General features: G+C 39.3%; 1 protein-coding gene across 1 annotated transcript in view; it reads right to left on the bottom strand.

The window, feature by feature from the left end:
• The window catches only part of LOC144890814 (NT-3 growth factor receptor-like), a 104449-nt gene that overhangs the window by 56171 nt on the left and 33626 nt on the right, over positions 1 to 14652 (bottom strand). Inside the window, exons 9-11 of the mRNA XM_078772655.1 lie at positions 10500 to 10523; positions 10361 to 10410; positions 7540 to 7645 (exon numbers count right to left, since the gene is read on the bottom strand). Of these exons, the coding sequence (XP_078628781.1) occupies positions 7540 to 7645; positions 10361 to 10410; positions 10500 to 10523 (180 nt within the window). The remainder of the gene's footprint in view (positions 1 to 7539; positions 7646 to 10360; positions 10411 to 10499; positions 10524 to 14652) is intronic.

Genomic DNA, 14652 nt, shown 5'->3' with positions numbered 1-14652 from the left:
ACTGCCTTGGGGATCTCCAGCCTGAACAGGAAGGGGAGATGAGGGAAATCCATTCAGGGCCACATCCTGACGACGACCAAAGAGGAAGATTGCAAACCATGCATGGAGATTTCCACAGATACCATAGGAGGAGAGTTTGGTGAGCAGAGCTGGGTGCCAGACCGTATCGAAGGCACGTGATATTTCAAAGGAGACAGCTCTGATTTCCTGTTTTAGATTGAGGACCTCCATCCATTGTTGAGACAGCAGAAGCAGCATGTCCAGAGTAGAGTGACCTGGTCTAAAACCAAATTGATGATCAGAGATCAAGCCATTGGAGAAAAGGGAAGGATTTGATATCCGAAGCAATGATGGATTCCATTACTTTGCTGGTAATAGTCAGGTTCACTATGTTAACAAATATAATTTCGTTCAAAATTTTGGTAGATAAGCAAAACTATACATTTTTGGAATATTCAGAGCATGAGGAATCCAAAAATTAATGTTTACATTTGCGTAGACACCTTTGCGAAAATGACACTCAGGACAGCGATGAAGATAGTCAGGTTCACTATGTTAACAAATATAATTTCTTTCAAAATTTTGGGATTAGCAAACCTGTACATTTTTGGAATCTTCAGAGCATGGAGAATCTGAAAATCAATGTTGGCATTTGCACAGACACCTGCATGGCCGCCATTTTGGATTTTGAAAATGGCCGCCATAAAATACATATTTTGCGCGATCTCGGCTTCTAGTCAACCGAGAGACTTAATTAAATATGCTAATCCTATGTTTTCTGGGTCAAGGAATCCAATAAAGGCCTCAAAATAGTGCTCAGGATTATAGAAAAGCAACAAACAAAGGTAATTGAAAACCATTGTCTTTATATTTGTGATATAACTGTATTACATAATACATGATATTGCAAGTCCTTTGAAGTTTTCGGTTGTTATAGGAAGTTATAGGTAGTATCAGATTGAACTATAAGTCCTATACACAGGATCTACGAGGTCTATACCGTTCAGGAATATGCTTTTACAGATCTTCATCACTGTCCTGAGTGTCATTTTCGCAAAGGTGTCTACGCAAATGTAAACATTAATTTTTGGATTCCTCATGCTCTGAATATTCCAAAAATGTATAGTTTTGCTAATCTACCAAAATTTTGAACGAAAAAACATTGTGAACCTGACTATAATTGGGAACAGGCTGATTGGTCTGTAGTTACAAGGATCTGTTTTTGTACCTTTTTGTGTAAAGCGGTAATCTTGGCCGATTTGCAAACTAAAGGCAGATGACCTTGAGCAAAAGAGAGGGTGAAGAGAACAGAGAAAGGGTGTGAAAGAGCGGCAGAGCAGGATTTTAAGACCCTTGGGCTGATGCCGTCTGGTCCAGTTGCAGAATCAGAGTCGAGGTTTGACAGAAACTTCTCCACCTTGTCAGGAGAGAAGGACACAGAGTCCAGGAGCAGCTGGGTTGACTGGGTAAGGTGGGTACAAAGAGAGATGGGTTTGGGACACAAGATTTTGAGGCAAACATAGAGTTGAGGCATTCGGCTTTGTCATGTGCAGTGTCAACTGTGTAACCATTTGAGGTAAGGGAGGGGATGGAGGGGGAACAAACACCAGAAACAGATTAGACCAGATGCCATCAGGATTTGGAGGAGGGAGACAGGTTTGAGAGTTCAGTCTTGAGAGTAAAGAGATATTGTTTCCTGGCTCTCCTGAGGGTAGACACACACTTGTTCCGAGCTTGGTGGAAGGAACTGAGATTGCCTTCATTTGGATTAGCCTTTCAAGTCGTTTCAGGGCACTGCCTCACCACAAGATTCAGTGTACCATGGACGGGAGGAAGGGTATGACAACTGAAGACGAGATGGGATAAATCTGTGCATGAGAGAGAGCAGTTTACTTTGGAAGAATTCCCAGGAAGAGTTTATGTCAGAGGCAGTAGAGATGGGAGACCAGTCCAGATGATTGATGGCTCCTTGAAGACCATGCCAGTCGGCCTGAGTGAAATTCCAGACTTGTCGACGCTAAGGAGGCTCTCTGAGAATGGCGAGAGAGAAGTCCACTTTCACAAGCACATGATCAGAATAAGTGATTGGAGCAGAATAAGAGCAACAGACATTTGCAGGGAAGTTTGTCTTAACTAAGCCTAGAAGAGAAGATACTCCGTTGACTGAGATCCGGGTGGGGAAATTGACAGATTGTGTCAGTCCCAATGAGTTGCAGAAGTCCTTTGCTGAGGTGCCATGGCTGGTGAGAGAGGAACCCACACCCAGCCAGCTGGCATGATGACAGTTCAAGTCGCCACATATGAGGAAGAGAAAGTTCGGATGAGTGGATAGAAGTTGGTCCATGTCTTCAGACAGGGAGATGTAAATGGAGTCATCACTGTTTGGAAGACGGTACAAAGCACATGAACAAAAGGTGGGAGCAGAGAGGAAGCTGGAGCCAGAGGTACTCCTGGGGGTAGGGTGGAGAGAGGGCAGTGAAAGGAGAATGAGGAAGAGAGTTTTTGATAAAGATAGCAACCCCACCACCAGGACGAGGCTTAGGTCTATCATACCAGAGGAGGGAGTAACCAGGAAGAGATATTAAGGAAACAGAAACATCTTGAAGGAGGAAAGTTTCTGTTAAGCAGATTACGTCTGGTTTGTCAGAAGCAACCTGAATGGAGCGATCAATCAGGTTTGAGAGAAGGCCCCGGATGTTTGAGGTCCATACAGTTGAGGAAGAGGGAGGGGGAGCATCAGGTGCAGGACAGGGAGGGGAGTGGTACGGTAAGATGAAGGGTGAGAGGGGGAGGTAGGGAGAGATGTTGATAGTGTATCAGAGATTGCAGAAGAGTTAGGAGAAAGGGAAGGATGAGGAGGACACAAAGTTTGATGGTGATGGGATGAGGCACAGTGAGGAGTTGTTTGAAGGGGAAGCAGAGCTAAGTAGAAGGTTGGAGGAGGTGGAGGTATGAGATAGAAGGGAGACAAAGTGGGGAGGAGGCAGCTTTGAGGAGGAGGGGGAGGGGGAGAATTGGAGAAAGATGGTGGAGGGGGAGATTTGAAGGGGAGGGGTTGGGGGGGAGGTTTGAAGGGGAGGGGGGAGATTTTAAGGGGAGGGGAGAGATTTGGAGTGGAGGGGTGAGGGGGAGTTTTGGAGGGGAGAGGTGATGGGAGTTTTGAAAGGGAGGAGTGTGGGGGGAAATTTGAAGGGGAGGGGTGAGGGGGAGATTTGGAGGGGTGAGGGGCGAGGGGGGAGTTTAGAAGGAGAGGGCGAGGGGGTGTTTAGGATGGGAGAGCGAGGGGGAAGAATTGAATTGGAGGGGTGAGGGGGGAGTTTAGGAGGGGATGTGTGAGGGGGGAGTTTAGAAAGTGAATGCTTTATGAAAAATGAACATTTATTGCAAATTGGGTATATTTGTGATTTTCAAGTCAGAGATCCTTTTGAAAACCATAGAGGAGGGGTGGAATGAAGGTGAGTTTAGAGAATGTCGGGAGGAAGAACTGTAAGAGATTGAATTTTTTTGGAAGTGGATTCAATCGAAGAGGAAATTGAAAAAAGCCTTTTTAATAGGAAGAAAAACCACTGAATAAACCACTGTAATAAACCACTGAATAAACCACTGCAGGGTTAAGTTTAAACATATTTAAATAATATTTAAACAAAACCGTGAAAAACAATCTGGAAAAAGTCCCTAAGTGAAGAGCGTGGATTTGAGAAAGAAGGAGAAAGGGTTGAGTGAGTATGGAGGAAACTAGAGTGGGAAAGGCTGGAGAGGTGGAAGAAAAAGGAGATAAACGGGGTGGGGCACAAAGCAATTGACGAGGGGGCGAGAGAACAAGCACGTGTCCACGAGGAGAGAAAGAATTAATAAAGTATTTTTTGTTGTTGTTGTTGTATTTAAAACGTTTGACAAAGGGTAAGATGTTCGTGGGAGGGAGGGGGACAAAAGAAAATCAAAGAAACAAGCAAATACAGCGAAGGAAAGAACTTATATTCACAAAATACCGACGGGCAGAGGGAGCCTATAGAGACCAGGCCGCGCACGCGGTGCGAACAGAAAACGACTAATTACACACAAGTTTGCAATAATTACAAAACCAAAAACTAACTAGAAACACACAATAACACATACACAATAAAATAACCAGTTGAAATTTGACAAAGACATGAATGGGAAAATCCTCAAACTTCGATGCCATGGCGAGATTGAAGCAAGCCTCTTCGCTCAAGGGACCGGAACGCCGAGGGACCGGAACCGGAAGCCTATAGTTATTCTGTCCGGAAGTTTGTTATTCTGTCTGTTTGTTTGTTTGTTTGTCTGTTTGCCACTTATCACAGTTTTAAACTTATCACAGGTCACAGTTTTAAACTGATCTTTAGAAAACTTTACCAGATGGTAGAGTTGGACATATGGAAGAAGCCTCTTGATTTTGAGGTCAAAGGTCAAATGTCATCTTGAGGTTATATTTCTAAAATTGTCATTTTTTATCCAATTGACTTGAAAGTTGAACAGCATTTGCATATTGAGTCACTAAATTTGGAAACCAACTACTTTTGGTCAAAAGGTCAAAGGTTAACTCGAGGTAAAACTTCTAAAATCATCAATTTTCATCTGAAAAATCGTCACTTTTCATCTTATTGACCTGGGCTTTGATCAAGATCATCAATTTTAATCTTGATGAACTGGACAATTTGATAGATCAATGGCAACTTCTTTGGGGGGGGGGGGGGGGGTGGGGGGAGGCAGGAATTTGCAAGTATCGTGCTATGCATGACATCTTCTTTGCTTGTTTGTTTGTTTGTATGTCAATTGCCTACAGGTCACAAGTTCAAACCAATCTTCACAACACCTCACCAAATGGTAACGTTGGTCATAAACAATAAGCCTATTGATTTTGAGGTCAAAAGGTCAACATAGATCAAAGGTCAACAATTTAGGTCGCATTTCTAAAATCCACAATTTTCATCCGATTGACTTGAAATTTGAAGAGGATTTGTATATCGTCACTGAATTCAAGCACCAATTATTTTTGAGGTCAGAAGATCAATGTAGGCCTTATTTCTAAAATCGTTAATTTTCATCTATTGACTTGCAATTTGAACAGGATTTGCATATTTGGTCATTGAATTCAACCACCAATTAATTTCAGATCAAATTTGTTCTGCATGACATCTTTCTTGTTTGTTTGACTTCTGTGCACCCCTGAACTGCTGGACGAAATGAGACTGGTGGTTGTACTCGTGGTGTAAATAGGAATGTTTTAGACGTTAAAAATATTCATACTCCAGGGAGTTCAGGGAGGGCGAGCACCTGAATCCTCTTTATGTAAATATGTATAGGATGGGGCAGCTCCCTGAGTCCCTGTGAGAAGAGACATTAAAAGTTATAATTAAATATGCCATTTCTGGGGGAATTAACCCATCCTCAAGGACAGGTTTTTCGCTAGACTAGAAAATTTCTTCTGATATAGTTATTACTTGCAAAATCGAAGATTTTTCAAGTATATTGGTCGGTTGCGTTTATGGTTCTATCTGTCTGTTTGTCTGTTTGTTTGTCTGTTTGTTAGTCACCAGCATACAGGTCACAATTCTAAACTGATCGTCACAAAACTTCACCAAGTTGTATATAGGTCGTCCCAATTAAGAAGCCTATTGTTTTTGGGGTCAAAAGGTTAAAAGGTCAACATAGGCCAAAGGTCACCAACTTTGCCAAATTTATAAAATCCTCAATTTTCATCCAATTGACTTGAAATTTGAAGATGACTTGCATATCTGGTCAATGAATTCAACCACAAATGATATTTTAGGTGAACATAGGCCAAAAGGTCAACATAGGCCGAATTTCTAAAATCACCAATTTTCATTTGATTTACTTGGAATTCTAAGAGGATTTACATATATGGTCACTGAATTCAACCACCAACTATTTTTGAGGTCAACATAGGCCAAAAGGTCAACATAGGCTAAGTTTTTTAAATCCTCAATTTTCATCCGATTGACTTGAAAATTGAACAGCATTTGCACATTGAGTCACTAAACAGGGAAACTAACTATTTTTGAGGTCAAAAGGTCAAAGGTCAACTCAAGGTCAACCTTACAAAATCATCATTTTTCATCTGAAAAATCGTCACTTTTCTCCCTGTTGACCCGAGCTTTGATCAAGATTGTCAATTTTAATCTTGATGAAATGGACAATTTGCTGTATCAATGGAATTTTTTTTTTCTTGGGGGTGGGGGCGGATTTTGCAAGTATCGTGCTCCGCATGATGTCTTCTTGTTTATTTATCTAGGACAGATTTAGTTATTTCACATTTTTGTTTCATTCATATACAACACTGGCTCCCGATACTGGCTACCGCACAAAAACACGTCCAGATAATCAATCTGAAGGTGTTTTGGCTCCTTTTGTTTAAACTGACGAGTTGGTGTCTGTTTTTGTTATTCCCTCCACTTTTCCGCAACATACCTCTCTTGGTTCCATAACTTTTGTCTGTTTCCGACCCCTCTCATTCTATATTTTTCTTGGACCGCTTGAAATGATGTTTCCAGATCTGCTTTTTCATCATGTCATTGGCTAGAAAGTCATGCACAATGTAAAGATTATTTTACTATAAACACTTAGTAGTCAGACCATTTTTATGTCAAAAGTTGAAGATGTTGCAAGTATTAATTTATGTTATTTGGAATGCCCATTGTTTTCTTTATCCACTGTTTTTGTTGTAGATGATGCAAGCATATGCTTTGATTACATATACACAACTGCAGGTGTGATGTTGCATGGACAATGTACGAATATTCTCCCGTGAAGGCCCAGAATCTTCGAGACTTAGTCATTTCCTGCTTGTCTCCAACAATATACAATGGGATACTTAGCATGATAACGTAATGCTGATACTTAGACTTTGCTATGCCTCCACCAATCCCAAAGCTCGTACTTGCTTCTTAACACAACGTCAATTAGCATCATGCGTCAGATCTGTCCTCGTATGAAGGACTTCCTGGGTATCAGCATTGATTGTAAATGGTGTGAATGAAAAGTAATGACGTTCAAAAGATGGTTCAACTTTGAACCTTTTTGTGCCGTAAACGACTTTGTGGTTTTGCTCTTATTTTCCACTCAAGCCACAAATGGAAAGTGGAAATGTCTAAGTAGCCCACGAGCTTTTAGCATGACTTCTGGTAGTCTGCTCAACATCTTGCAGACTCAATCTCTTACCTTCACAGATTTAATAACACGAACTTTAATTTAATTACAATTGTTTGGTTATGTTACCATTATGTTCTCCACTTTCTAAAACCTACAGACATTGTCTGTAAGCAGCACCATAGCAATAATAATTCGACGTTGCTCCTTCATCTGGTAAATGTGAAAGATGGAACCTGACAGATTTTTCTTTCACATTTTCTGAGAATTTCGAAACCCTGCTGCGGTGACACAATAAGGAAAGGAAAAACAATAACTGAGCATGGGGCTGGGAGACAGCGGCATTTCCACGGCGCCACAGAGGCTGCACAGACAGGCCTGGCATGTGGAAAGGAGTGAGGGGCCACTTGCCTTTGAGGCCAAACTTGGACCGCTGTCCATATTTGTGCAGCAGCAGGCAGAAGAGGATGAGCATAGCAAAGACAAATGCAGCCACACCAACCACCACGTATACCTGCTGAATGCAAACAAGAACAAGTGGACAATGTTATTGTCTGCATACATAATGAGCACCAGACCTACTCTACCAGCTTCTCGGACACTCTTTAGACCATTAACCAACTCAACATGAACCACTATGATTTGAGAAATTCACTCCCTAGTTTCCCATAATGCCTCGGGCCACCACCATATGTCGTATCTACCGGACAGGTAGCTTTTGCACAACTATAAATTACAAGCAGCAGTAATGTAATGTACAAACCATCTTTCATGACCTGTTGTACGTACCTTCGGGAGGAAGGGCCGAGATGATGGATTTATGCAATCACTACACACATGGAAAATTCCACAAGTTCTCGGAGTGAGACATTCATGATGGTCCAAGAAATGCCAGATTTTTAAAACATACCAGCTCCCCCCAAGCCCTCCCCCTCCCACATTTCTCCCGATGTCCCTGCTCTCAAATGTTGTGTTTGTGTGATTCCCCCTCTCTCCCCATCTTGTCTACCGCTCCCCTTATTTTTTGTGTTTTATGTGTCGGTTTGACTTTTTGTGTGATTATGTTAGCTCTTTCACGAGCCTCGATCTTGTATCCCCAAAAAAAAAATTAGTGAGGAAATAATTTTCCTATTAATAATTATATATACGCTGCTGTGCAAAAGTCTGAGACACATTCAAGATTACAACATGTGGATGTTATGAGCATCAGCAATTGACTCAAAGCCTCCACAAGTGGTTTTTTAAATACTATTATAACAACGTTGACTGTTGTTAATATAGCGTAGTTTGGGTCAGATGAAACCAAACTTGTCATTTAGCAATCTTTAATTCACATTGATCATAATCTTCAAAAACTTGTGATCACAACTCAAAGTAAACCAAACATGAGCAGCTAATATGAAGTTTTGTAGCTAATCCATCACATTCACCTATCAAATCTAATTGATGACTCATTGTCGGGTGTTCCTCGTCATATTAGCATCAGGTGTTCCTGTCGACACTTCCATAAAGCTGAAAGCACACTTCTCTTCCTGAAGAATACGAATCAAGCTAGCAGGATTAACTGTTAGCTAAAAAAAAATGGGTACAATTTCAATAAAAGATCACCATGGAATTGTGTTTCTGCATAAAGAAGGAAAAACATTTGAGTGCATTAGCTCGCATCACTCTATTGTCAAGGTGTGGTTTCAAGGTGTGTCTGAAGCACAATGAACAAGTACAGAAAAATGTAGAATGAAAAACATCAAAAAAAAACAATTGACAAACCCAGGACTGGAAGACCCAAAAAGCTGTTTAACGAGGATAAGCAAGACTTGAAGAAGAAGATAATACCCTTGAAGAAGAAGAAAGAAGAAGATAAGAATGAATAGAAGGCAGAAATGGCGGAATTGATAGCAGAAATGGCGGAAGCCTCGGGTGTCGTTGTCCATCCATCAACAGTATGAAAGTCACTTCTGAAATCAGGGCTTAAAGAAGAGTTGGCTCCCACCAAGTTGACTGCTCAGGGTAAGTATTCTATGAATACCATTTAGTTACGTACTGTATTGCTTTCTTGTGTTTCCTTCCCCGTGCCATTGGTTAATAAATATACCTGGTCTCGGTGTGAATTCTGGCTGTCATGGTTCTCCTTGAGTCATTAAGGGTAAACCGTTTGAGGGATCATTGGCTGCAGTGATTGAACACCGCACATCTGGACTGCGTTGCACGTCAGGCTCGCTCGGCCCAATTTGCATACGATGTGCGATGCCTAATTGGTGTAATGCTGGGTGGATTCGGACTTCCAATCCGTATGTTGTCATAGCATAGATGTGTAATCAAATGACGAAGACCCTGAAACGGTCGACCATTAAGGTCGTATTCAGACGACTAACCGGGCTTGAACCAGGCAACTGGGACGACCGGACAACCACAAGAGTATATTGACTGCAGCAAGGTACAAACAAATTTTAATCCACCATGCTATCCATGGGAGATTGTCATGGGGACCGCAAGGCTAACCCCCGCTCTAGCAGGGAAAATGGCTTTAAAATGCATGTTGTTGTTGTTATTGTTGTTGTATGCTATCCATAGTGGTGCAAGACTTATTGGTCCAAAATTCTTCTTACAGCAACATCTTACAGATCTTACAGATCTTACAGATCCAAAACACTCCACTGGACTAATTAAAACTTGTTTGCAAAACAAAGAAGAAGCTGAAGTCCTTCAATAAATGGAATGGACCACTAGAAGCCCAGAACTCAATATCACTGAAGCTGTATGGGACTATTTGGACAAATAAAAAACTAAAGAATAATTTAAAAAATTAAAAATAATAAAAAACTAAAAAATAATCCCAGGACTTAGATAATCTTTGGAAGGTCTTGGAAGAAATGTGAACACCATTCTGCAACTTTGTATAACAAAATTATTTGAAAGTGTCCCCAGAAGAATTTTCATGGTTTTGAAGGAAAGGGTGGACATACTCGCCATTAATTTATATAAGGTATGTTGTGTATAAATTTGGTTTTTGAATAAGATATCAAGATTTTGATTTTCAAAAAGGTGTATTTGCATCGACCACGTAGTTTCAGTTTCCTTATGCATCAGAGTAGAAAAATGCTAAATGTTTGACACATTTGCACAGCAGTGTAAATATGTTGGAGAAAATAATTGGCATTTAATGGATAATTGTGGGTATCTCATTAATTATGAGAACGTTATAAATGCTAACATGAGTTGATTCATCACTTACCCCTTTGGCATCTCTTGCGAGCCCTCTTGGAAGAGTAGTGGAGGTGCTATCTGTGGGACAGATGGAAACAAGATGTCTATTTTTGTCGGCGAAGCACTGCTATTTGACATAAACAGAGGGAGAACACTGAAAATCTTACCTGGTATCGTTTTCTCATGTGATCCTGGAGATGGGAGAAGGAGGAAGAGAAGCAAGTGATGTGAAAACTGTCATTGGTGTTGAGATATTTTATTGTTTTGATAAACTTTAGATTAAAAAAACATCATGGTGAGGAAGCCATTGTTAAGCCAAACATTACAAGAATATATAAGGAACTTGGACCCAGGAGGAGGACATTTGGCCCATCATGTCTGCACTGTATCCACTATTCACATTCATTCAATGTATCAGTCTATCAACTTAATTTCACTGGAGAATGGGCGGTGGGGTGAGGAGTATGGAGGAAGAGATCGACGACGCTTGCACAGACACATCATTGGGGAATTTGGGAGGGATTGTGTTGGGCGAGGAATGAACAATCACTGATATAGCAAGTTACACATCACTGATATAACAACGACACACACTCATAGGCATCAGAATCCCTACCGATGTTACAATCAAACACCCATTCATAACCACGCTACCTACCATTCCTGGCAGAGGTACCCATCTATTCCCAGTACTTCTTTTTACCGATCTAATTCCAGTTTTAAACTATCAATTGTTTTGGCTGCCATTCCCTTTCTAGGGAGACTATTTCTTGTTTTGACCACTTTGTGTGTGAAAGATCTCTCCCTTAAAATACTATTGTCCTAACTCTCCTTTTCTTAATTCAGACAATTTATTACCTTGTCAATGTTTTTGACATAGCAAGGTTAACTCCGCAAGGTCATAATTGACCCTTCTTAATTCATACCTAATAAAACTGTATTCAGTGCTTATAAAACCATTGTTCATATAAAGTGAACTCATATCTTTCTTCAGTAAAACCGACATCAAGGTTTGTGAGCTTTTATGCTCGGCCTTGCTCAAAACAAAGATGCTTGTAAAAGGAAAGTATGAACTGCACTTTATTAAATTACATTAAATTAATGGTTTTATTATCAAATCATCGCAGCCAGAAGCTCAATTGTGAATGATTTACAAATATAAAATGAAAATCAAGATCATTAAAAAAAAATTTTTTGCAATGACTGTAATACCATCGACAAATAAATAAAATTAATTAAAAAGTACTCCTTTTTTAAAAAATTACATGTACACATGCAGGCACAACATGAAAAATAAGGGTCAATACTATTGTATTAAATTGTCAAAATTAGAGGTCACAATTGTCAAATTTGTCATTTATTTTTTATTATTATTTAAAAAATATATTATTATTATGTCAAATTGTTATTATTATATTATTATTATATATTATTATTATTATTAATAATATATTATTATTATGTCAAAAGATAAAATTGTTATTGTCAAATAAAAATTAGAGGTCACAATAATTACAATAATAGGTTACAATAATAATAATTATAAATCAAGATATAATAAGATGCAAGTAATGAAATGTATAAACCAATATAAAGTTATGTCAACACAAAAAAGCCTGAAGAAAAATATAAAAGGCAATATAAAATATTGCAATTAAAATTAGCAAAATAATAAAATAGTTCATAGTAATTAGAACAAAACAATCAATTGTGGTAGAGTAGCGAAGGATAAAATACATTGGATTAATAAGCGAAGGATAAAATACACTTGATGCACAGTGAAGGATAAAATACACTTGATGCAAAGTGAAGGATAAAATACACTTGATGCACAGTGAAGGTTAAAATACACTTGATGCACAGTGAAGGATAAAATACACTTGATGCACAGTGAAGGATAAAATACACTTGATGCAAAGTGAAGGATAAAATACACTTGATACACACCGAAGGATAAAATACACTTCATGCACATTGAAGGATAAAATACACTTGATGCACAATGAAGGATAAAATACATTTGATGCAAAGTGAAGGATAAAATACACTTGATGCACAGTGAAGGATAAAATACACCACAGTGAAGGTTAAAATACACTTGATGCACAGCGAAGGTTAAAATACACTTGATGCGCAGAAAAGGATAAAATACACTTGATGCACAGTGAAGGATAAAATACACTTGATGCACAGTGAAGGTTAAAATACACTTGATGCACAGCGAAGGATAAAATACACTTGATGCACAGTGAAGGATAAAATACACCATGCACATTGAAGGATAAAATACACTTGATGCACAGCGAAGGATAAAATACATTGGATTAATAAGCTAAGGATAAAATACACTTGATACACAGCGAAGGATAAAATACACTTGATGCACAGTGAAGGATAAAATACATTGGATTAATAAGCTAAGGATAAAATACACTTGATACACAGCGAAGGATAAAATACACTTGATGCACAGTGAAGGATAAAATACATTGGATTAATAAGCTAAGGATAAAATACACTTGATGCACAGTGAAGGATAAAATACACTTGATGCACAGTGAAGGATAAAATACACTGATAATGAAAAATGTTTGTTTTGTTTTTTTGAAAAATTCTTATTTCCTAATTGCCTTTCATCTTCCATATTTTTCTCATCACATCATATTTAAACATATGCAAATGTTGTTGTGACCCTGGTACGTTCCAGTCGTTTCATTCAGCTACTCTTCAAAACGAAAAGCAATAAGTAAATGAAATAAACGATTTTTTCATGATGTGCTTCCATTTGCCGTTCATATTGTAATGTTCACTGTCAATAACCTCTGAACTGTGAGATGTTATGCAGAACCGTTTTGCTTCATGACCAGGACAAACACCTGCCACGAAATCTATAAATATTTGCTAGAATCATACAAAGACTTAAAAAATGTCACGTGCTGCTTCCTCGCTTGATGTTCAACCTTTAAAAAGAATAGAGCATGTACAAACAACCATAGGCTGGCTACCATTGTGCAGGCTTTGCTGGGCCGAATGGCCTTCTCCTGTGTCCTCCTTCTAAGGGAATTTATCTTATTAATATCGATGGGTTACTAATTGGGATGCAGAGTGAGGTTTTTTTTAAGTTGAAGTAGTTTGTAATTATTTTTGTGATTGTTTTAGAATATAGAATCAATGTGTGCATAACCCAACAATGAAACATCTAAATTTGTCTCACATAAAGCTAAAAATATTTGCGCCAAATCATTCATTCATTCATTCATTCATTCGACACCAACTGCACAACGGTTGAAAACCCAGGCTCAGAGATGGCCGAACAGATCTTCACCAACCGTTCCAAGGTTGACCAGTGAGTGCCAGGAAGTGTTTTAGGCAAAAGGCAAAAAATGTTTTGACATTTTTGGAAAAAAAAAAACATGGATTTATTTTATACTAGCTATGCTAGTTCCAGATAGAAATGAATTCCAGTGACTCCTGCTCTCCTGGACTTACAAAATGGCGCAAATGGGCTTCAGATATGGTGCATCATGGAGCGTTACAAAATCAGTCACGAAGTATAATTTCCACTTTAAAAACAAGCACTTTTAAAGCCTTACAATCTGAACACCTGTCACCAATATTGTGAGTATCGATAAAATGATAAGGATTTATTTTCATGACCCTAAGGGCAAGGAGTTAGAACTAGGAGATAGAGCTTGGAGTTAAGGGAAGGTGCTATGGGTTAGGGCTAGAAGTTAGGGCTAGGAGTTAGGGCTTGGAGTTAGGACTTGGAGTTGACGGAAGGAGCCAGGGCTAGAAGTTAGGGCTAAGGGCTTGGAGTTAGAGCTTGACGTTAAGGGAAGGAGCTAGGGCTAGGAGTTAGCGATCTTTGTTCCTTTAACATTTCTTTGTACTTTTTCATATTTGTCTTTATTCATTCTAATTCTTGCTTCTTCTATATTTCTCTCTTTCTTTATCTAACGGAGAAGTCTTCGGAGAAGTGAGGAGTAGCGGCTGAAACCCGAATCCTATCCACGTTCCTATTGAACTGGCTACGAGCAAATAATCTTTGCCTTTTACCTTTTTTTTGGTTCCTTCTGATGAATCCAATGCAGTATTTGGTTTTCTGTTTCATTAGTACTTTGCTCATTACAGGTTGATCTCCAATATATTTACATGCAAGCTTATCAATTGCCCTTATTAATTGTAGAAATCAACTCGTACTTCTTTATCGGCTCACATTCATCGCACCGTCTTGTGGGATAGGCAGAGGGGGGACTTTGGCCTTGTCTTTCAGGAACCGACTGGCGAGGCCTGACGTTTTCCTGGCACTGGTTTTGGTAG

This window comes from Myxine glutinosa, chromosome 2 (genome assembly GCF_964187855.1).
Source record: "Myxine glutinosa chromosome 2, kmMyxGlut1.1, whole genome shotgun sequence".
Taxonomy (NCBI): Eukaryota; Metazoa; Chordata; class Myxini; order Myxiniformes; family Myxinidae; genus Myxine; species Myxine glutinosa.
The sequence above is the reverse complement of the archived record's forward strand: the minus strand, read 5'-3'. Positions and strand labels throughout refer to the sequence as shown.